This window comes from Dendrobates tinctorius, unplaced genomic scaffold (assembly GCF_039654945.1).
Source record: "Dendrobates tinctorius isolate UK_male_01 unplaced genomic scaffold, ASM3965494v1 ptg000104l, whole genome shotgun sequence".
Taxonomy (NCBI): Eukaryota; Metazoa; Chordata; class Amphibia; order Anura; family Dendrobatidae; genus Dendrobates; species Dendrobates tinctorius.
In genome coordinates this window covers 19,447,425-19,471,329 of record NW_027361772.1, presented here as the reverse complement: position 1 = coordinate 19,471,329, position 23,905 = coordinate 19,447,425, and the positions used below count along the sequence as shown (strand labels likewise).

General features: G+C 49.3%; 1 protein-coding gene across 2 annotated transcripts in view; it reads right to left on the bottom strand.

The window, feature by feature from the left end:
* The window catches only part of CHMP7 (charged multivesicular body protein 7), a 67,226-nt gene that overhangs the window by 38,021 nt on the left and 5,300 nt on the right, over positions 1-23,905 (bottom strand). For both annotated transcript variants that reach the window (XM_073588891.1, XM_073588892.1), the window contains exons 2-4: positions 17,650-17,926; positions 13,660-13,828; positions 648-833 (exon numbers count right to left, since the gene is read on the bottom strand). In XM_073588891.1, coding sequence (XP_073444992.1) covers positions 648-833; positions 13,660-13,828; positions 17,650-17,900 — 606 coding nt within the window. In that variant the 5' untranslated portion in view covers positions 17,901-17,926. The remainder of the gene's footprint in view (positions 1-647; positions 834-13,659; positions 13,829-17,649; positions 17,927-23,905) is intronic.

The following is a 23,905-nucleotide window of genomic DNA, read 5'->3' as shown; positions in this document are numbered from 1 at the left end:
CATGTATCGTGAGATTTTGAGTGCAAACCTCCTTCCATCAGCAAGGGCATTGATGATGAAACGTGGCTGGGTCTTTCAACATGACAATGATCCAAAGCACACCGCCAGGGCAACGAAGGAGTGGCTTCGTAAGAAGCATTTCAAGGTCCTGGAGTGGCCTAGCCAGTCTCCAGATCTCAACCCTATAGAAAACCTTTGGAGGGAGTTGAAAGTCCGTGTTGCCAAGCGAAAAGCCAAAAACATCACTGCTCTAGAGGAGATCTGCATGGAGGAATGGGCCAACATACCAACAACAGTGTGTGGCAACCTTGTGAAGACTTACAGAAAACGTTTGACCTCTGTCATTGCCAACAAAGGATATATCACAAAGTATTGAGATGAAATTTTGTTTCTGACCAAATACTTATTTTCCACCATAATATGCAAATAAAATGAAAAAAAAACAGACAATGTGATTTTCTGGATTTTTTTTTCTCAGTTTGTCTCCCATAGTTGAGGTCTACCTATGATGTAAATTACAGACGCCTCTCATCTTTTTAAGTGGTGGAACTTGCACTATTGCTGACTGACTAAATACTTTTTTGCCCCACTGTATATATTTTAGCACAGGTTAATTACATATAGATCTGCTCTCTGTGACCACCTACCCTCTCGCCGTCCCTCTGTAGAAGGCAGATCTTCTTGTCTTTCAGCAACTGCAGCAGAACCAGCTGAAATGTGGACCGACCTGGAATCAGGTCTCTGCAGAGGCCATGGACATCATCCTCACACAACAAGGGGACGGTGCTCAGAGATGACGACTGATACTTCTGTAACACCAGATCCGCCTGAACCTAGGGGGGACACAATGCATTGTATTACCACAGCGGCACCATCAACACTCTGCAGAGTATTTCAGCTTGACATGAAAAGAAAACTTCTATAGTGGAAAATCAGCGGTCACCAATCTATTCCACAAATACTGCTCCCATCATAAGCATGTCCAGCCTGTGGCTGGAAGTTGTGGATAAAGTTTAAATGGGTATTCTTAAGTTTGGACTTTACCCCCTATCCAATAGAAGGGGAATAACTTCCCAATAGCTGGAGGTCTGACTGCTGGGACCCCAAGAAGCAAGAGAAACTGCGCACTTCTAAATGGAGAGGAGAAGACTTTGAATAGTGAAAACATGGATTTTTGTGATAAACTCACCATAAAATCCTTTTCTCCGAGACGCTCATTGGGGGACACAGATACTGTGGGTGTATGCTTCTGCCGCTTGGAGGCTGACACTAAGTGAAAAAAGAGGTTAGCTCCTCCTCCGCCGTATACACCCTCGCTCCGATTGCGGGCGGAAATCAGTTTGGTGCCAAAGCAGTAGGAGGACAACAAATCAGCCTTACTACAGGTACAACATGTCCAGAAAAAAAAACACCCTAATATCCAAAAAAATGCGTATTAATTAAACAAACAAGAGCCAACTTGGCTAACAGGGTGGGTGCTGCGTCCCCCAATGAGCGTCTCGGAGAAAAGGATTTTACGGTGAGTTTATCAGAAAAATCCCTGTTTCTCCTTCGCCTCATTGGGGGACACAGATACTGTGGGACATCCTAAAGCAGTCCCTGGGTGGAAGATTGACTCACCGATCGAAGCTACATGCACCTCTTGTTTAAAGGTGCGCCACCACTGCTTGGAGAAGCCTTCTACCCAGGCTCGCATCCGCTGAGGCCTGAGTATGGATATTATGTTTGGCAAATGTGTGCAGGCTGGACCAGGTTGCTGCCTTGCAAACCTGTTCCTTCGAAGCCTGGTGCCGAAGCGCCCAAGAGGCGCCCACTGCCCGAGTAGAGAGTGCTCTGATCCCTGCTGGAATCGGCGTGCGTCTAATGTGGTAGGACTCCTGAATAGTCAGACGGATCCATCTGGCTATGGCCCATTTTGAGGCAGCGAGTCCCTTCCTGCGCCCTTCGGGGAGCACGAACAGCGTGTCCGTCTGACGAAAGGGCGCCGTCCTCGACATGCACCTCCGGAGGGCTCTTACCAGGTCTAACGTGTGATGAGCCTTTTCCACACGGTGCACCGGTGCTGGACAAAATGAAGGCAAGACAACATCCTCATTAATGTGAAATGAGGAAACGACCTTCGGCAGAAAAGGAGGGGCTGGTCTGAGCACCACCTTATCCTTATGGAAAGTGAGAAACAGGGCTCGGCAGGATAGGGCCGCCAGCTCCGAGACCCGCCTGATGGAAGTTATGGCCACTAGGAACACCACTTTCCAGGAAAGGTACCGCAAAGAGACATGCTGTAGTGGTTCAAATGGAGGTTCCTGCAGAACACTTAGGACCAGGTTAAGGTCCCAGGCGTCCATAGGCGCCTTATAGGGAGGTACCAAGTGGGTGACTCCCTGGATGAAAGTCTTCACCTGCAAATTGGTAGCAATTCTGCACTGGAACGGGACGGACAAAGACGATATTTGTCTCTTGAGAAAGCTTGGGGCTAACCCTGAGTCTATGCCAGACTGGAGAAAGGCCAAGATATTGGGGATCGAGAATCTCAGTGGAGAACAACCACGGCCCCGACACCAAGCAAAGAACACCTTCCAGGTGTGATGGTAAATACGTGCCGAGGCTGGCTTCTGGGCGCTAACCTTTGTAGCGACCGCCTTGCGCCCAAACTCCGCCTGGGATAGAATCCAAGATTCAACGGCCATACCGTCAAACACAGGGCCCCTGAGTTCGGGTGGCAAATCGGCCCTTGAGAAAGTAGATCTGGGCACTCTGGCAGTCGCCAAGGAACGTCGGCGAGCAGCTGCATTAGATCTGCGTACCACGCTCGACGGGGCCAGTCTGGGGCCAGCAGAATCGCCGGAACCCCTTCTGTCTTGATCTTTTTGATGACTTTCGGGAGTAATGGCAGCGGGGGAAACAGATATGGGAGGCGAAACTGGTTCCACGGTAGAACCAACGCATGCACAGCAATTGCCTGCGGGTCCCTGGCCCAAGCGACATATGTGGGCACCTTTTGGCGTTCACCCTGGAAGCCATCAAGTCCACATCCGGAGTCCCCCACAGTTAGCAAATCTGCTGGAAGACCTCGGGATGTAGTGACCACTCTCCGGACGCAAGACCCTGCCGGCTGAGGAAGTCTGCCGCCCAGTTTTCCACGCCCGGGATGTGGACTGCCGAAATCACCGAGTGGTTTGCTTCAGTCCAATGAAGAACGTGCCCCACCTCGCGCATGGTTGCTCTGCTGCGGGTGCCTCCTTGATGATTTATGTAAGCCACCACCGTGGCGTTGTCCGATTGAATCCGGACGGGGCGGCCTGCTAGAAAGTGATGAAACTGTTGCAGAGCCAGCCGGATTGCTCGTATCTCCAATAAGTTGATCGGGAGGCGTGCCTCCTGCTTGGGACCACAATCCTTGGGTCGTGTGGTGGTGAAACACTGCTCCCCAGCCTTGGAGACTGGCGTCGGTTGTCATCACCAACCAATGGTCTGGGGGGAAGGTTTTTCCCGGGTCAGAGAGGAACTGGTTATCCACCACCCGAGCGACTGCCTGACTTGAGAGGACAGTCGGCACCGCCGATCGAGCGTGAAAGGATTCTTGTCCCAGGCTGAAAAGAGGGCGTGCTGCAGGGGGCGAAGATCGAACTGGGCAAACGGTATCACTTCCATTGCTGCCACCATTTTCCCTAGAATCCTCATCCCGAAACGGATGGTATGAGGGACTGGTTGGCGAAGTGTCCGGACTCCCTATTGGAGAGCTAGCGCCTTGTCCTGAGGGAGAATTACCAACCCTCGGTAAGTGTCGAAGATCATTCCTAAGAAGGAAATCCTCTGAGCTGGCGCCAGGGATGACTTCTTTGAACTGACCAACCACCCTAAGCGGGCAAGAGTATCTAGCGTGATGTTGACATTTTCCTCGCATGCCCGTATTGAAGGGCCCTTGACCAAGACGTCGTCCAAGTAAGGCAAGATGACTATGCCTCGAGAATGCAGTATGGCCATGACGACTGCCATAACCTTTGTGAACACTCTGGGGACCGTGGCTAGCCTGAAGGGTAGCGCTACAAACTGGAAATGTCGACCGTTAATGGCTAAGCGTAGAAACCTTTGATGAGGAGGAAAAATGTGAATATGTAGATATGCGTCCTGGATGTCGATCGAGGCCAAGTATTCTCCCTGCTCCATGGCCGATATGACTGAACGGAGAGACTCCATCCGGAAATGTCTGATCCTGATGAATTTGTTCAGGAGCTTCAGGTCCAAAACAGGTCTGACAGACCCGTGCTTTATGGGAACCGCGAACAGGTTAGAATAGAAGCCCTGAGCTCTTTCGTGTTCTGGCATGGGAATAATGACCCCGCTGCGCTGGAGCGATTTGATGGCTCCTAATAGAGCCCCTGCCTGGGTGTCCACCCTGGGAAGACAGGAAAGAAAAAACCATCTTGGAGAGTATCTGAGAAATTCTATTTTGTAACCTGAGGCCACCAACTCTTTTACCCATGCGTCGTGTGCGACATTGAGCCAGACGAGGCAAAACCAGAGTAGGCAGCCGCCTACCTTACTGGTGTCGTCTGGCAAACGCCACGAGTCATTTGGCTGACGATCTTTGGGATCTGGATCCCTTCGACCTGGGTCGTTGAGCACGCATTCTCCCCAATGGGTTGGCTCTATATGAGACCTGCCGCTCCCTATCCTGGTTGGCATGGCCTGAAGTGGCGGAATTGGCCGCTGTGGTCCACCCGGGATTGCGAAAGGCCCGAAAACGTGCCTGAAACGCGTGGCGAAAAAGCGGCTTGATTTTTTGCTGAGGGAGAAAACCGCTCTTCCCTCCTGTGGAGTCAGAGATGAGTTGATCTAACTTCTCTCCGAATAGGCGGCGGCACTGATAAGGCAGGGAAGTCAAGGACTTCTTGGAGGTAGAATCGGCCCGCCATGTCCTTAACCATAGAGCTCTTCTAATAGAAATTGCGTTAGCGGCAGCAAGTGACGTGCAATTGGCCGCATCCAAAGAGGCATTGATTAAGTAGTCCCTGGCCATCGCGATCTCCGATATCTCTACAGGTAGGTCTCGCTCCTGGAAGACTTCAATGATTCTGACCACAAAATCATGGCCTTGGCTACCCATGTTGCTGCGAACGAGGGAGAGAGGGCTGACCCTGATGCCTCAAATACCGAGCGAGCCAAGCTCTCTATGAGGCGATCCGTGGGGTCCTTAATAGAAGAACCACTAGGTATGGATAACAGGGTTTTAGAGGCTAAGCGCGACACCGGAGGATCCTCAGTCACGTCCATTTTTTACGAAGGTCCGGAGCAAATAGATACCTTGCTTCGAGCGCCTTCTGATCCGAGAAACGCCTATCCGGCCGTTCCCTGTGTCGCTGCACAATGTCCTCAAATTCTGGATGAGCGAAAAAAACTCTATGTGGCCGCTTCACCTGCTTAAACGCCACCTTATGCCCTGTAGCCGAGGCGGGATCATCCTCAATCCCCAAGGTCTGGTTGACGACTTCGATGAGGCTGTCCAGTCTCACGAGACCCTGGAGCATCCAGGTCAAGGGGTTCGTCTGAGTCGAAATCTGAGGTCTGCTCACTATCAACCACTGGTGACGGGGAGCGAGAAGCGGAACTTACGGATGCCAAGGCACTGGATGGACTGGGCGACACCGTGTGGATTCGTTTCCCCGGGTGTGCCTGGAGTGAGAGCGGCCCCTGCAGGCCGGAGGCTCTTGTGAGGTGGAAGACCCCTCCCAGACAGGCGAGCCACTGTCCCTGCCCCTATCTGGGGCACGAAGGGTCTCGACTGCCCTCGTAAGCGACACCATGGACTGTGACAGTGATAGGGCCCACTCCGGGGGGGCTTGGCACATTGGTCTCGGTCACAGAGGAGGGCTCCTGGGCGCGTTCGGACTTGCAGGCTTCGCATAATCGCTTGGCTCTCCGCCCGCGGAAAGGCGGCCCGACAAGAGATGCATGTAGAGTATAAAAACGTGTGCGTCTTCACTTCAAACTCCTGGGGAGTTTATCCCTGTAGCGTGGCCTCTCAGGCAGCACTTACCCCAGTACTGTGCCCCCACGTGTCTTGTCGATTCGCCCGCTGGTTTCTTCAAGCTGCTTAGTGGCTGGCACCTGACGGGAGCAGCCACCCTGGACGCCTGGTGCTTGCTCCATACAAGCAAATGCGCGCCACAGCTGCGGGGTGGGCAGTTGACAGAAGAACCGCTCCGGGGGCGGTACTTCCGGTTTGCGGCCTAGCCGTGATCCGAAACCGGGGGATAAATTTCTTCCCCGCCGCTCAGGCACGAGGGGCGGGCCGCCGGAAGTGACGCGCGGCAAGGGGAGCGGGACTTCCGGCTCGCGGCCAAGCTCCAGCTGAAACCGCGGGCTCAATTAATCACATGCCCGCGACGGGGGGGGGGGGGGGAGGGGTGGACCCACCTCCCACGGCGCCGAAAATGGCGCAAATTCACTGCCCTTCTGCTGCTGCCAAGGCTCTGCTGCCGACTAAGGGCTTCAGCCCTGTGGATTTTTTGCTGCCAGAGACCTCCCAGGCCCCCCTCCTCTGATGATCCTCTTCAGCTTCCCAGCTCAGGTATGTGAGGGGGGGGGCCTCAAAATAGGACGGTGCAGACACCCAATGTTAGGCGTCGGATTCCTGGCACTGCACAGCGGGAATCCAGAGCCAGACATCCTGCGGTCTCCCATTCTCCTCCGACCGCTCGGACTCCTGCTCAGCAATCTCGGCGAACCAGGCATTCCCCGCAGACTCGTTCTGTGAGCCTGGATGTTGCTGCCACCTCTGGTGCAGCAATGATAACGCAACCTGCTTTGCAGGGAACTGCTCTAGAGGCTAAGTCCTCGCGCCGTGCGACTGGGCATGCCCACAACTTGTCCTCTCAGTGGAGAGCAGGGGTCACATGTGAAGGTCCTATGTCGGATCTGATTGGTCCTTCCTATAGTACTGGAAGGTCCCGGAAGCGCATGGCTATAAAAAGCCTGCATGGCGGCTCGGCCATGCGCTAGTGTAGCATATTATGCTGTGTGTGTATGGTGATGGATGCATGGACTGGTGTCTGACTTATTATGAAACCCCTTCCCTCGGATATTACGAATGGTGACAGTATGTTGGGTTAGTCAGCTCCAGATTGTGGCAGGCTACACGCCACTGAGCCTTCCTCACCTACACTAGCGTCCGTCGGTGCCCGGCTCCTCCGGCATCGTCGCTTAGCGGCTTCAGTTACGGCCGCGCTGCAGTAGTAGCAGCTTTTGGTGTTCGCGGCTGCGACGCCACACGCCGGCTGACCTGTGCAGCTAACAGGTTCAGCCTTTACGTCTAGTTCATACTTTGGCGTCTCTGTGACTAAACAGAGTCCGCTCTCAGGCTCTCGGGTGACGTTAACCCGAGCGCTGTATCGCACTTCTAGCGTATCTGCCATTGTCCAGCAGCGGTGTTGTCATCTACCGAACGGTGGACCCCGGGCGGCGAACGCGCCTTCCATTATTTATATCTGGTGCGTTCCGCCGACCCTAACATTACACTAGCGCCAGGGTCTGGCTGGCAATGGCAGACGTGCAGCAGCTGCAGCGCTACATTCGGCAGCTGGAGAGCAGGTTGGCGGCTATTGAGAGCACCAACTCAGCTGCGAATGCTGCGCTAGCTGCTGCTCAGACAGTCGCTGAGGCTGTCTCACGTGCGCCCACACTTTTGCCCCTGCCGACAATGTCTCGCCTCCCGCTCCCCGATAAGTTTTCGGGTGATAGTGCCTCCTGTAGGGGATTCGTTAGTCAGTGCTCCATCCAGCTGGAGTTGCTGGCTGCACGGTTCCCTACGGAGCGGGCTAAGGTGGGATTTATTGTCTCTCTGTTGTCTGGCCGGGCATTACAGTGGGCCACGCCATTGTGGGAACGTGGTGATCCCGTGGTACAGGGGGCTGCTCAGTTCCTCGTGGCTCTGAAGCAAGTCTTCTTGGGACCACGGGTCACCCACGATACGGCTCTCCAACTGTTATCTTTAACACAAGGGTCACTTTCGGTTAGCCATCATGCTGTCCAGTTTCGGACACTGGCTTCCGAGTTAGAGTGGCCGGACAAAGTGTTGGTCCCGGTGTTTTGGAGAGGCCTGGCTGAGCACGTAAAAGATGCTCTAGCTACTAGGGAGATTCCCACCAGTTTGGAGGAGTTGATCGCCGTTTCCACCCGCATTGATCTCCGCTACACGGAGCGCGGGTTGGAACGGGCGCAATCCAAACGTAGGGTTAATTTGGCTCCCACCTTAACTGAGCCGCTGAAATTTCCCGCACAGGAGCACCTCTCCTCTGAGCCTATGGAGGTGTCTCGCACCGGCACTAAGTTGTGTCCGACGCGAACCTCTGTGCGCTGTTATCAGTGCCGACAGTTGGGCCACTCGGCTGGCACATGCCCTCAGCGGCCGAAAAGACGACCACGTTCAGTGGCCGTAGGTGGTGGTCAATCCAAGGTGGGACCCTTTACACCCAAACCGGTGTTCCAGGGTACATTAGATAGTGGGTCCTCCTCCTGGGAGGCAGAGGTCACCCTGGATTCCGGGGCCGAGGGGAACTTTATGTCCTCGACTTTTGCCCAGAGACACGCTATCCCTCTGGTGATACTCCCCCAACCTCTGACCATCAGGGTGGTAAATGGGGCACCGTTACCATCTCAGGTGACCCATCAGACAGCCCCACTCGGACTCTCTATTTCACCCTCACATCGGGAGACTCTGTCCCTGCTAATTATGCCCAATGGCATCGATCAGGTGCTCCTCGGAGTTCCCTGGCTTCGTTGCCACTCCCCGCATATTGACTGGGCTTCAGGGAGGATACTGGGCTGGGGCAAGGACTGTGAGGGAAGGTGCCTGAGGGGCAGCGTTCAGGTGGCTTCCACAGAAGTGCCTGCGGATCTCTCCTCGCTCCCCAAACCCTACCACCATTACGCGGACGTCTTCTCTAAGAAGTCTGCGGAGACGCTCCCACCGCACCGTTCCTATGATTGCCCGATTGATCTCCTGCCAGGCACAGAGCCTCCCCGAGGCTGTGTTTACCCTTTATCACTCCCTGAGACGGAGGCTATGTCCCAGTATATCCGGGAGAACCTGGCTAGGGGTTTCATCAGAAAATCGGTGTCACCGGCTGGTGCCGGATTCTTCTTCGTACAGAAGAAGAACGGAGAGCTACGCCCCTGCATCGACTACCGAGGTCTCAATGCTATCACGGTTAAAAACAAATACCCCCTACCGTTGATCTCGGAGTTATTTGACAGGTTGCGGGGGGCCCGGATCTTTACTAAACTAGATCTGCGGGGTGCATACAACCTGATCCGCATTCGCGAAGGAGACGAATGGAAGACAGCTTTTAATACCAGGGATGGCCATTACGAATACCTGGTTATGCCCTTTGGCCTTTGTAATGCCCCAGCTGTCTTCCAAGATTTTGTCAACGACGTCTTCCGCGACATGCTCTCTACCTCGGTGGTGGTCTATCTGGATGACATACTCATCTTTTCGCCAGATTTGACCACCCACCGGAGAGACGTCTGCAGGGTCTTTGACCGTCTGCGGGCGAACTCGTTATTTGCCAAGCTGGAGAAGTGCCAGTTTGAGCAGGAGTCCTTGCCGTTCCTGGGCTATATCATCTCGGCCCAGGGGCTGGCCATGGATCCGGCCAAACTACAAGCGGTAATGGACTGGCAGGAACCCCATTCCCTCAAAGCGGTGCAGCGCTTTTTGGGGTTCGTGAATTACTACCGCCAGTTCATACCACACTTTTCCACACTGGTGGCTCCTTTGGTTGCTCTCACCAAGAAAGGAGCTAACCCCAATGCTTGGTCAGAACATGTCTCCAAGGCCTTCTCGGCTATAAAATCACATTTTGCTGGCACTCCCATATTACATCGTCCCGATGTGGATAAGCCGTTTATCCTTGAGGTAGACGCTTCTTCCGTCGGTGCAGGAGCAGTCCTTTATCAAAAGGATGCTCAAGGTCGGAAGCACCCCTGCTTCTTCTATTCCAAGACCTTCTCACCGGCGGAGAAAAATTACTCCATCGGCGACAGGGAGCTGCTAGCCATGAAGTTGGCTTTTTCTGAATGGAGACATCTCCTGGAGGGAGCCCGGTTTCCCTTTCTGGTATATACGGACCATAAAAACCTGGTCTATCTACAGACGGCCCAACGCCTGAATTCCCGTCAGGCCAGGTGGTCGCTCTTCTTCTCACGATTCCGCTTCACCCTCCACTACCTCTCTGGAGAGAAGAACGTCCGTGCGGATGCTCTCTCACGTTCAGTGGTCTCAGCGGAGGAGGGAGAAGCTGAGCCTCGGTTAATTCTCCCGCCGGAGAGTTTTACGACCGTGGCTCCAGTTGCGCTCGAGTCGGTACCACCGGGCAAGACCTTGGTGCCTCCTCAGCTACGGCCGGAGGTCCTCGCCTGGGCACATGCCTCCAGAGTGGGTGGCCATTTTGGTAAAAAACGGACCGCCGAACTCCTGGCAAGGTCATATTGGTGGCCACATATGGCTCGAGATGTCAAGGAGTACGTGCAGGCATGTGTTTCGTGTGCTCGGAACAGACCCTCTAGACAGAGGCCGGCGGGGCTGTTGTTTCCCCTGCCAGTGGCGGATAGACCATGGGAGATGGTTGGCATGGACTTCATAGTTGGCCTGCCCAAGTCTGGTGGCAGTACGGTCATCTGGGTGGTCACCGACCATTTTTCCAAAATGGTGCATCTGGTGCCACTCGCACGCCTGCCTTCCGCTCGAGGTCTGGCCACCTTGTTCATTAAACACGTATTCCGTCTACATGGCATGCCGGACAAAATCGTGAGTGACCGTGGTCCCCAGTTTGCGTCTCGGTTTTGGAGGGAGCTCTGCAGTTTACTCAGCATCGAGCTAAATCTATCCTCCGCTTACCATCCCGAGACGAATGGCTTGGTCGAGAGAGCCAATCAGACCTTGGTCACCTATTTACGACATTTTGTCTCTGCCAGGCAGGATGACTGGGCATCCTTGCTACCTTGGGCAGAATTTGCCCTAAACAATGCGGTGGCTGATTCCACTGGTCAGACGCCCTTTCTCCTAAACTATGGCCAACATCCACGTGTCCCTGTCCCGATGCCAGTGTCCTCCACTGACTCCAGGGTGGCAGACTGGGCAGTGGAGGCCCGGGACATTTGGGATCGCACTCAGGATGCTATCCGGGCATCTAAAGAAAGGATGAGGGCGTCCGCCGACATGCATCGGCGGCCTGCGCCAAGCTTCTCCCCTGGCGACATGGTATGGCTCTCCACCCGAAACATTAAACTGCGGGTTGAGTCTCCCAAGTTCGCACCGCGATACATTGGACCATTCAAGGTCCTCGAGCGACTTAGCTCGGTGGTCTACCGCCTGGCTCTACCTCCACATTTGGCCATTTCGGACGTGTTCCATGTGTCCCTCCTCAAACCAGTTCACATGGTTCGGTTTTCTGAGTCATCTGCCGGGTCATCAGACTTATCGTCTGATGAGTTTGAGGTTAACGCCATCGTGGGGCGCAGGTTTGTCCGTGGCAAAAAATTTTATTTGGTGGACTGGAAGGGTCATGGGCCCGAGGCTCGGACCTGGGAGCCGGTGGAAAATATTCACGCACCGCTCCTGATCGCGGCCTTTGAGCGCAGTGAGGCTCAGAGAGGGGGGGGCCCTAGGAGGGGGGGTAATGTTAGGCGTCGGATTCCTGGCACTGCACAGCGGGAATCCAGAGCCAGACATCCTGCGGTCTCCCATTCTCCTCCGACCGCTCGGACTCCTGCTCAGCAATCTCGGCGAACCAGGCATTCCCCGCAGACTCGTTCTGTGAGCCTGGATGTTGCTGCCACCTCTGGTGCAGCAATGATAACGCAACCTGCTTTGCAGGGAACTGCTCTAGAGGCTAAGTCCTCGCGCCGTGCGACTGGGCATGCCCGCAACTTGTCCTCTCAGTGGAGAGCAGGGGTCACATGTGAAGGTCCTATGTCGGATCTGATTGGTCCTTCCTATAGTACTGGAAGGTCCCGGAAGCGCATGGCTATAAAAAGCCTGCATGGCGGCTCGGCCATGCGCTAGTGTAGCATATTATGCTGTGTGTGTATGGTGATGGATGCATGGACTGGTGTCTGACTTATTATGAAACCCCTTCCCTCGGATATTACGAATGGTGACAGTATGTTGGGTTAGTCAGCTCCAGATTGTGGCAGGCTACACGCCACTGAGCCTTCCTCACCTACACTAGCGTCCGTCGGTGCCCGGCTCCTCCGGCATCGTCGCTTAGTGGCTTCAGTTACGGCCGCGCTGCAGTAGTAGCAGCTTTTGGTGTTCGCGGCTGCGACGCCACACGCCGGCTGACCTGTGCAGCTAACAGGTTCAGCCTTTACGTCTAGTTCATACTTTGGCGTCTCTGTGACTAAACAGAGTCCGCTCTCAGGCTCTCGGGTGACGTTAACCCGAGCGCTGTATCGCACTTCTAGCGTATCTGCCATTGTCCAGCAGCGGTCTTGTCATCTACCGCACGGTGGACCCCGGGCGGCGAACGCGCCTTCCATTATTTATATCTGGTGCGTTCCGCCGACCCTAACACCCTAGCTCCATCTAACTCCTTCAGGGGGTGAGGAGAGGGACCGTCCGTCACCTTGCAGCACCGCAGTCTATGCATTGGTGGAGCAGTGGGGGCCGCACGGAATATTCTTGTGCCTCTGTACAGCCCATGGTTTCCATACCTAGGGGTGGTCAGGGCTAAGTCCGGCACTGTGTCCCACGTTGCGGGAGAGGATACGTGGAGGCGACACTCGCACGTGCACGCCCGTTGTTGGTTTGGAGAAATCGGACCCTTTCAATAGGATCCGTTGCCCCTGTCTAATCTTCATGGAAAAAAGGAAAAAGTCTGGAGAAAAAAAGCCAGATGTGTGCCTCCAATGGACACTAAGCAAAAAACTGATTACCGCCCGCAATCGGGGCGAGGGTGTATACGGCGGAGGAGGAGCTAACCTCTTTTTTTCACCTAGTGTCAGCCTCCAAGCGGCAGAAGCATACACCCATAGTATCTGTGTCCCCCAATGAGGCGAAGGAGAACGATAATCCAGGATTATTAAACCATGACCACATTCAGAAGTGCGTTCCTGTCGAGAGTTTTGACCGGTATTGCAGCTCAGCTCCCCTGATGTGACAGTGGATGCCCTGCAGTACCGTGACATCTTGTGTCTTCAGCTCTTACGCAGATCTATGTGTCTCCATGATCATAGACCTGATCCTGCAGTCAGGCTCTGTTCCTTTGCCAATTGCATTCTTGAGCAGAAGTAGAGGACAGAAGGAAGTGTTTAACTACAGTGTCAGACTACAGAAAGTTTGTTTGTAGTCTGTTACCATGGAGACAGTCTTTATAGAAAACCATGAAGTGTTCACGGCTTCTATGCAGACTTATATATGTCCTCCATAACCATCAGACTACAATCAAGCCATGTCCTAGTCTGATCTGGCAGTCATTCCCCCATTTGTACCTTAATGTATTTAGGAAGAAGTCAGATCAGACTACACAAGATTTGTGTGCAGTCTGTTACCATGGAATCACAAAGATCAATAAAGGTTCTTGTAGCTGTTTCTCCATACAGTTCCTATACAAACCTATGTGTGTCTATAGTTACCCTTTGTTCCAGATCACTGACCTTTATTACTCCAGGAACGACAAATGGCTCGTCCAGATTAACCTGCCCACCTAGAATCGAGCCAAGAGTCCAGCGTAGAGGATTGATGAAGAGCTGTCGCATGCCCCACGAGACCCAGCCACTGGTGATACCTGCCACAAAATCAGGCTCTCTCTGCAGGGAACCTTGCCTGTCCAAAAAATAAAGAAGAGAAAATAGTTTTATTACATAGAACTGGAACCACCGATCCTTTCTGTACTTTTATATCTTAAAAATTCATCAGTTTGCCATCAGCCATCAAAGAAAATCACAGGCAGAAAGGGAGCACAATATGGGATGTTTCAATGTAATAGTCAATAAAACATTTCAAGGGGGATATGCACAAACCAGGAACGTTAGGAAAACTAAAAGTCAATTAAAGGGAAGAATTTAGTCTTATATACGGGGACCATGTTCTAGAAAGACCAAATGCACATGAATGGTGTTCAAAGATATTCTACTGGAATACTGTAGAATGTTTATACCCTCTGGTAATGAAATGTCCAGAACTGATAAGAAATAGTTTGGGATAAGACAAAAGCAAATGGCATTTAAAACCTTGAAAGAGGAGACGTCAGAGAAATAGCATCCAAGACAAAATCGCCAATGACACTAAAATAAATTTAAAAAAAAAAGTCCATTACTGGCAAAAAAATAAATAAAAATCAGACTGCATCGCCTCCTTAAAAAAATGATCATAGCAAGGTAATTATATAGGACAAAGAAGGCTGATATACTAACCCTGCACTTTTCACCAATGAACTTCCTGAGCCATAGATCATTCAGTAAGGAGTAAATCAAAGTTCACCACCTAATATAACTACATTAACAGAAGTAGAAGTAAGCCTGCGTCTGAGCGTTCGGTCCGGTCCAATGGGTGTCGCCGTCCGGTCCGGCGCCTCCCATCTTAATACGATGCCGTCCTCTTCTTTCCTTCCTGTCTTGGTCCGATGGGTGTTGCGATCCGGCGCCTCCCTTCTAACGGAGACGGCTTCTTCTTTGCTGCCTGTCGTGGCTCCTGCGCAGGCGCACTGCTCTGCCCTATTGAGGGCAGAGCAGTCTCCTGCAGTGCTCTCAACAGGGCAGAGCAGTGCGCCTGCGCAGGAGCCACGACAGGCAGCAAAGAAGAAGCCGTCTCCGTTAGAAGGGAGGCGCCGGACCGCAACACCCATCGGACCAAGACTCCACCGCCCCCCGGTGAGTATAATCTAACTCCTTTTTCTTCTCTTTCAGGTTACATCGGGGGATTATCTACAGTATTATAGAATGCTGTAGATAAGGCTGGTTTCACATTAGCGCATTTTCAGCGCGCGCACGGCCGGGGGTAGCTCCGCCCCCGAGCCGGCTCTCTGCCCGGCGTGCCCGCCCCTTCCTTGTAGCGCCGCCTCCTAGCGGACAGCGGCGCCTGCAATCGGCGCACCCTATCTTTAGCATAGGGTGCGCCGATCGTGCGCAGGCCGTGCGCTAGTTGCGCTTTGACCTGCGCTGCGCACTTTTGACGGTGCGCCGTGCGCGCCAAAATCCGAAAAGTTTGATTTTGGCGCGCACGGCGCACCGTCAAAAGTGCGCAGCGCAGGTCAAAGCGCAACTAGCGCACGGCCTGCGCACGATCGGCGCACCCTATGCTAAAGATAGGGTGCGCCGATCGCAGGCGCCGCTGTCCGCTAGGAGGCGGCGCTACAAGGAAGGGGCGGGCACGCCGGGCAGAGAGCCGGATCGGGGGCGGAGCTACCCCCGGCCGTGCGCGCGCTGAAAAAGCGCTAGTGTGAAACCGGCCTAAGCCCCTGATGGCGGGGACTGGCAGCTCATTCGGAAAAAGGGGTGACAGATTCCCTTTAAGGATTTGTCAGGGCTGAAATTAAAAGTCTGCAGTCACTATGTCATCGTATACTGCTGGCTTGTGACAGTGTGCGATGTGCACGATGTCACAATTACCCTGTATTGCCCTGGCGGGTGGGCAACCATGTGAGCACATCTATGAGATTTGCATCCTAGCGATCACATGTTGTCTAGACTCATGCACTTCTCTCAGATCTTTTCCATTGAGAGAAGCTGGATGAGACTGTAAAGTTTCAAACTGCATAGATGTAATCATATACAGTTGTGGCCAAAAGTATTGACACCCCTGCAATTCTGTCAGATAATACTCAGTTTCTTCCTGAAAATGATTGCAAACACAAATTCTTTGGTATTATTATCTTCATTTAATTTGTCTTAAATGGAAAAAAAACACAAAAGAGAATGAAGCAAAAAGCAAAACATTGATCATTTCACACAAAACTCCAAAAATGGGCCAGACAAAAGTATTGGTACCTTCAGCCTAATAATTGGTTGCACAACCTTTAGCCAAAATAACTGCGACCAACCGCTTCCGGTAACCATCAATGAGTTTCTTACAATGCTCTGCTGGAATTTTAGACCATTCTTCTTTGGCAAACTGCTCCAGGTCCCTGATATTTGAAGGGTGCCTTCTCCAAACTGCCATTTTTAGATCTCTCCACAGGTGTTCTATGGGATTCAGGTCTGGACTCATTGCTGGCCACCTTAGAAGTCTCCAGTGCTTTCTCTCAAACCATTTTCTAGTGCTTTTTGAAGTGTGTTTTGGGTCATTGTCCTGCTGGAAGACCCATGACCTCTGAGGGAGACCCAGCTTTCTCACACTAGGCCCTACATTATGCTGCAAAATTTGTTGCTAGTCTTCTGACTTCATAATGCCATGCACACGGTCAAGCAGTCCAGTGCCAGAGGCAGCAAAGCAACCCCAAAACATCAGGGAACCTCCACCATGTTTGACTGTAGGGACCGTGTTCTTTTCTTTGAATGCCTCTTTTTTCTCCTGTAAACTCTATGTTGATGCTTTTGCCCTAAAAGCTCTACTTTTGTCTCATCTGACCAGTGAACATTCTTTCAAAACGTTTTAGGCTTTTTCAGGTAAGTTTTGGCAAACTCCAGCCTGGCTTTTTTATGTCTCGGGGTAAGAAGTGGGGTCTTCCTGGGTCTCCTACCATACAGTCCCTTTTCATTCAGACGCCGACGGATAGTACGGGTTGACACTGTTGTACCCTCGGACTGCAGGGCAGCTTGAACTTGTTTGGATGTTAGTCGAGGTTCTTTATCCAACACCCGCACAATCTTGCGTTGAAATCTCTTGTCAAATTTTCTTTTCCGTCCACATCTAGGAAGGTTAGCCACAGTGCCATGGGCTTTAAACTTCTTGATGACACTGCGCACGGTAGACACAGGAACATTCAGGTCTTTGGAGATGGACTTGTAGCTTTGAGATTGCTCATGCTTCCTCACAATTTGGTTTCTCAAGTCCTCAGACAGTTCTTTGGTCTTCTTTCTTTTCTCCATGCTCAATGTGGTACACACAAGGACACAGGACAGAGGTTGAGTCAACTTTAATCCATGTCAACTGGCTGCAAGTGTGATTTAGTTATTGCCAACACCTGTTAGGTGCCACAGGTAAGTTACAGGTGCTGTTAATTACACAAATTAGAGAAGCATCACATGATTTTTTGAACAGTGCCACTACTTTTGTCCACCCTCTTTTTTATGTTTGGTGTGGAATTATATCCAATTTGGCTTTAGGACAATTCTTTTTGTGTTTTTTCATTTAAGACAAATTAAATGAAGATAATAATATCAAAGAATTTGTGTTTTCAATCATTTTCAAGAAGAAACTGAGTATTATCTGACAGAATTGCAGGGGTGTCAATACTTTTGGCCACAACTGTAGCTGTCCACCCACATAGGGAATACAGGGTAATCGTGACAACGTGCACACTGTCACGACTCATCAGTCTGCCATCACATAAAGTGAGTGCACAGTTCTAATTTCAGCCTGGACAATAGTGATAGATAGAAACCAAAGGGTCCTTGGATGATGAGTATTTGTTTTCTCCTCTGATGAATGTGACTGGTACAGAAACATACCTTCTCCCAGGTGAAGTATCATCACCCCGTTCTCACCTGAGCATTTGGTGGACGACATTTCCCAGACCTAAAGGAATGCTGCCCTTTCGTGTAAAGTCTGTCTGCAGCTGTCGTAATGTGATGCTGAGGAGCCCTCGAGCCTTGGCGTGTTTTACTATTAGGGATGACCAGAAGGCCATTTTACTGTCCCAATCTGCACTGTCCACGTCACGAGATTGCTTGAAGGTAGAAAACAAGAAGGACATCCGCTCATCATTGTCCCACTCTGGGAGTAAAGACGACTCCATGATGATCCAGCATCAAGGGGCAAGACCTGAAATAAAGAGTGACATGATTGAAATAAATACGTTCTTACGTGAGAAAAAAAAACCAACACTTACCTCCTGGGCTTCAACAGCTCTTCCACCCTCCGTCCTGTGTCATTGCTCCATCAGAGTGGACTTCCATTCTGAAAGATCAGCGACATGACTGCTGGGAGAGGAGGTCAGAGGGTCTGCACCAGCACAGGACATAAATATATATATTTTTTTAACACCAAATAAAGATCATACAAAAGATCAGATACATTATGGATACAGCAAATCAACAAGTTCTGATCTCTAATAAATCATTATCAGGAACAAATATAACATAGAATATCTCAGAACGTATCTCAGTGGGTTCTGCACACAGAGATCATCCCAAATAATATAAGTTACACAATAGTCATTGCTACTTGTCTATTACTATCTAGTTTAGAGAGGTCCATAATGTGTGGGTCCGAAGACCACACAGAAGAAAGTGCAGCTCCATAAGTCCTTTACTGCAGAGTTCCAGTGCGAGATGGTTGGCGCTCCTGATGACATCCAATGTCTGGCCTCTTATTTTCGGGCAATAAGTTGGACCTCAGTCAGAAATGATCTGTATACAGTCCTGTGGTTTTACTCAGGGTCAACAAAGAGTAGACAAGTCTTGGGGGTCCTCTGACGGGGATTCCCATGCGGGCGTGATGGAACTAAATCACTTGGGGACAGTGTTCCCTATTATCTGGGGAATCTCATTCTTAGGCACCGGTGAAATTTGGGGCACTAATCGGGGAACTCAGGTAGTACCCTGTGCACTTTGGATGAGGTGTGAGACATATGGTGGAGAATATATAATTGTGTGGCTCTTTCAGTGTGGGAAACATGGTTAGCGGCTTCAAATGTCGAGATTTCAGTGCTCATCGCTTAGCAGTCCCTCATCCGCGCTCCCTGCCAGTAAAGGGACATGTAAATGGGATATAAGCCCAGATCCAGGTGGATCCTGTAGCACCTGGGATAAGGGGGAAGTCTCGCAGGACAGGGGGTTGGACCGGGAACAAGGTCTGAAGGGCAGGTCATAATTGTAGGAAGCGGACGAGGGAATTGTTTGGAAGGTTCAGCTCTTATTTTAGTGTCTGAAAAAGCTTAAAGGACCCAGACATAAAAATCTGACCGAGGTCGATCAATCCCGCTCGTTCCCACATAGGACCCCATTCCAGATTTGACATTTCAGTGAGGGTTTTGTTATGTAAAAGTGGGGCGTGGCTGTCATAGAAAGGGGTCCAAAGCAACGTCCATGCCGCAGAACAGATGGGACTGCCTGAGGATCGGTATCAAGCAGAGACTCATGGGGCCCTCCTAGAGAAGTAAAGGAGCATATGCAGTGGAGGTTTCTGGTTTGTAGGAAAGGATGCTTTCCACAAGGGCTCAATGAATAATCACACCTCAACAACACAGATGAGAGTGTAAATGGAGACCAGGTCACTGGCGAAGGGAAGCTCTGTGCGGCCACCTAGTCTCCAACCATTCATGCACTTCTCGACGATCGTCCAAGAAGAGCGACTGGTTATCAGCAATCACTTTCAGACGAGAGGGTAAATCATCTCATATTTGAAGTTATAATAATAATCTTTATTTTTTATATAGCACAAACATATTCTGCAGCGCTTTACAGTTTTGCACACATTATCATCACTGTCCCCGATGGGGCTCACAATCTAAATTCCCTATCAGAATGTCTTTGGAATGTGGGAGGAAACCCACGCAAACACGGGGAGAACATACAAACTCCTTGCAGATGTTTCCTTGGTGGGATTCGAATCCAGGACTCCAGCGCTACAAGGCTGCAGTGCTATCCACTGAGCCACCGTACTGCTTTGAGCTTGAGTTGAGCTTTTAGAGACGCTTTTTTTTTTTTCTTACAGAAGCAAACTGGGCACTTCTGTGTTGTACCTCAAATGAGAAGTCTGGGCATTCTCTGATGAAATCGATTAGCAGTTTCTCCAGAAAGTGCTGAGGATCACACCTCTCACCAGCTAAGCCCTAAGTCTGGGGGGGTACATGGACCAAGGATGTGGCAAACACAGGAGCAGCAGAGCTGATGAAGCGAAGTCAGCAGGATAAACATGGTGTGAACAGGAGGCGGCATACACAAAACTAGAGTCTAGAACTAGAAAACAAAAGGTGTGTGACCCAATGGGCCTTAACCCCCTTAAGGACCGAGCCACTTTGTAGGTTAATGACCGGGTCTCATTTTTTAAAGCTGACCACAGTCACTTTATAGGGTAATAACTCTGGAACGCTTCAATGGATCCACCGATTCTGAGACTGACTTTTAATAATGTACTGCATGATATATATATATATATATATATATATATATATATATATATTACAAATTTTCACACTTAAGTCTTATGCCCTTAAGACAGAGAACGGTGTCACACAAAACAGTTGATAACATTTCCCACATGTCTACTTTACATCAGCACAATTTTTTTTCGTTAGGAAGTTATAAGGGTTAAAAGTTGACCAGCGATTTTTCATTTTTACAAAAAATTATTTTATTTTTTTTTAGGGACCACATCACATTTGATGTGTCTTTGGGGAGCCCTTATGACAGAAAATACCCAAAAGTGACACCTTTCTAAAAACTGCACCCTCTCAAGGTGCACATAACCACATTCAAAAAGTTTGTTAACCCTTCGAGCTTCACAGGAATTAACCCCTTCACTACCAAGGGTGGTTTGCACGTTAACTCCCGAGCCAATTTTTACAATTCTGACCACTGTCCCTTTATGAGGTAATAACTCTGGAACGCTTCCATGGATCCCGGTGATTCTGACATTGTTTTCTCGTGACATATTGTACTTCATGATAGTGGTAAAATTTCATTCATATAATTTGCGTTTATTTGTGAGAAAAACGGAAATTTGGCGAAAATTTTGAAAATTTTGCAATTTTCCAACTTTGAATTTTTATGCCCTTAAATCACAGAGATACGGCACACAAAAAACTTGATAACTAACATTTCCCACATGTTTACTTTACATCAGCACAATTTTGGAACCAAAATTATTTTTTGTTAGGAAGTTATAAGGGTTAAAAGTTGACCAGCGATTTCTCATTTTTACAACACCATTTTATTTTTACGGACCACATCACATTTGAAGCCACTTTGAGGGGTCTATATGATAGAAAATACCCAAAAGTGACACCATTCTAAAAACTGCACCCCTTAAGGTGCTCAAAACCACATTCAAGAAGTTTATTAACCCTTTAGGTGCGTCACAGGAATTTTTTTGAATATTTAAAAAAAAAAATGAACATCTAACTTTTTTTCACAAAAAAAATACTTCAGGTTCAATTTTTTTTATTTTACCAAGGGTAACAGGAGAAATTGGACTGCAAAAGTTATTGTGCAATTTGTCCTGAGTACGCTGATACCTGATATGTGGGGGGGGAACGACTGTTTCGGCGCATGGCAGAGCTCAGAATGGAAGGAGCGCCGTTTGACTTTTTCAATGCAAAATTGCCTGGAATTCAGATCGGACGCCATGTCACGTTTGGAGAGTCCCTGATGTACCTAAACAGTGGAAACCCCCTACAAGTGACCCCATTTTGGAAACTAGACCCCCCAAGGAACTTATCTAGATATGTGGTGAGAACTTTGAACCCACAAGGGCTTTACAGAAGTTTATAACGTACAGCGGTACAATTAAAAAATCATATTTTTTCCACAAAAATGATCTTTTCACCCCAATTTTTATTTTCCCAAGGGTAACAGGACCCCAAAAGTTATTGTGCAATTTGTCCTGAGTACGCTGATACCCCACATGTGGGGGTAAACCACTATTTGGGCGCATGGCAGAGCTCGGAAGGGAAGCAGCGCCATTTGACGTTTTTGGCTGGAATTGAGATCGGACATCATGTCGCGATTGGAAAACCCCTGATGTACCAAAACAGTGGAAACCCCCCACAAATCACACCATTTTGGAAACTAGACCCCCTAAGGAACTTATCTAGATGTGTGGTGAGAACTTTGAACCCCCAAGTGCTTCACAGAAGTTTATAACGCCCAGGCGTGAAAATAAAAAAATATTTTTTTTCCACAAAAATGATATTTTTGCCCCCAATTTTTAATTTTTCTAAGGGTAACAGGAGAAATTGGACCCCAAAAGTTGTTTTGCAAATTGTCCTGAGTAGGCTGATACCTCATATGAGGGGGTAAAACACTGTTTGGGTGCATGGCAGAGCTTGGAAGGGAAGGAGCACCATTTGACTTTTTCAATGCAGAATTGGCTGGAATTGAGATCAGACGTCATGTTGCGTTTGGAGAGCCCCTGATGTGCCCAAACAGTGGAAACCCCCAATTCTCCTAACCCTAACCCTCACCCTAGCCCTAACCCTAGCCCTAACCCTAATGGGAAAATGGAAATAAATACATTTTTTTTTAATTTTATTATTTTTCCCTAACTAAGGGGGTGATAAAGGGGGGTTTGATTTACTATTTATGGCGGTTTTTATGTTTGGCAGCTGTCGCACGCTAAAAGACGCTTTTTATTGTAAAAATAGTTTTTGCATCACCACATATTGAGAGCTATAATTTTTCCATATTTTGACCCACCGAGTCATGTGAGGTCTTATTTTTTGCGGGACGATTTGACGCTTTTATTGGTATCATGTTCGGGCATGTGACATTTTTTGATCGCTTTTTATTTCGTTTTTTGGGACGCAGAATTTACAAAAACCAGCGTTTCATGAATTTCTTTTGGGTGGTGCGTTTACGCCGTTCCGGGTGCGGTAAAATTTATAAGGCTGTTTTACTCTTCGGGTCAGTACGGTTACAGCGATACCTCATTTAGGTCTTTTTTTATGTTTTGGCGCTTTTATGCAATGAAAACAATTTTATATAAAAAAAAATTATTTTTGCATCACTTTATTCTGCGAGCTATAACTTTTATATTTTTTCGCATATGATGCTGTATAGCGGCTCGTTTTTTGCGGGACAAGATGACGTTTTCAGCGGTACCATGGATATTTATATGCGTCTTTTTGATCGCGCGTTATTGCACTTTTTGTTCGGCGGTATGATAATAAATCATTATTTTTTGCTTCGTTTTTTATTTTTATTTTTTAAGGGGTTCACTTAAGGGGTTAACTATTGGGACAGTTTTATAGGGCGGGTCGTTACGGACGCGGCGATACCAAATATGTGTACTTTTAAATACATAAAGGATATCCTTAAAGACAAAAATGTCCAGGAAGGATGGGAAATTTTGAAAAATGAAATTCTCAAAGCACAGTTGTTAACAATTCCGAAAAGAGGGAAGAATAGGAAGCATTTAAGGAAACCAGGATGGATGAACACAGAACTTAAGCACATGCTAAAAAGGAAGAAAAAAAATGTTTATATAATGGAAAGAGGGAGGCATATCTAAAGAAGAATATAATGCTGTCTGCAGAACCTGCAGGGCACAAATCAGATTATCTAAAGCTGAAAATGAACTGAGGCTTGCAAGAGATGTCAAAAGCAATAATAAAGGATTTTGGGGATATGTCAAAAGTAAAAGAAAAGTCAAAGATGCTATAGGATTTTTACAGGATGAAAATGATGAAATGGTAAGACAGGATGTTGAGAAGGCTGAACTTTTAAATTCCTATTTTGCATCTGTTTTCTCTCAGAAAGGAAATGCAACATCAACTGTTATTCACTGTCCTATTAAGGGAATAGAAGAATCCAGGATATCTATAAACAGAAAGATAGTGAGGAAACACTTAGCTAACCTAAATGAATTCAAGTCTCCAGGTCCAGATGAATTACACCCCAGAGTACTGAAGGAGATAGCAGAAGAAATTTTTGAACCCCTCTCCATAATCTTTGAAAATTCTTGGAGAACAGGAGAAGTGCCAGAAGACTGGAGAAGAGCAAATGTTGTTCCTATCTTCAAAAAGGGGAAGAAGGTGGACCCAGGCAACTATAGGCCGGTGAGTCTGACTTCTATACCAGG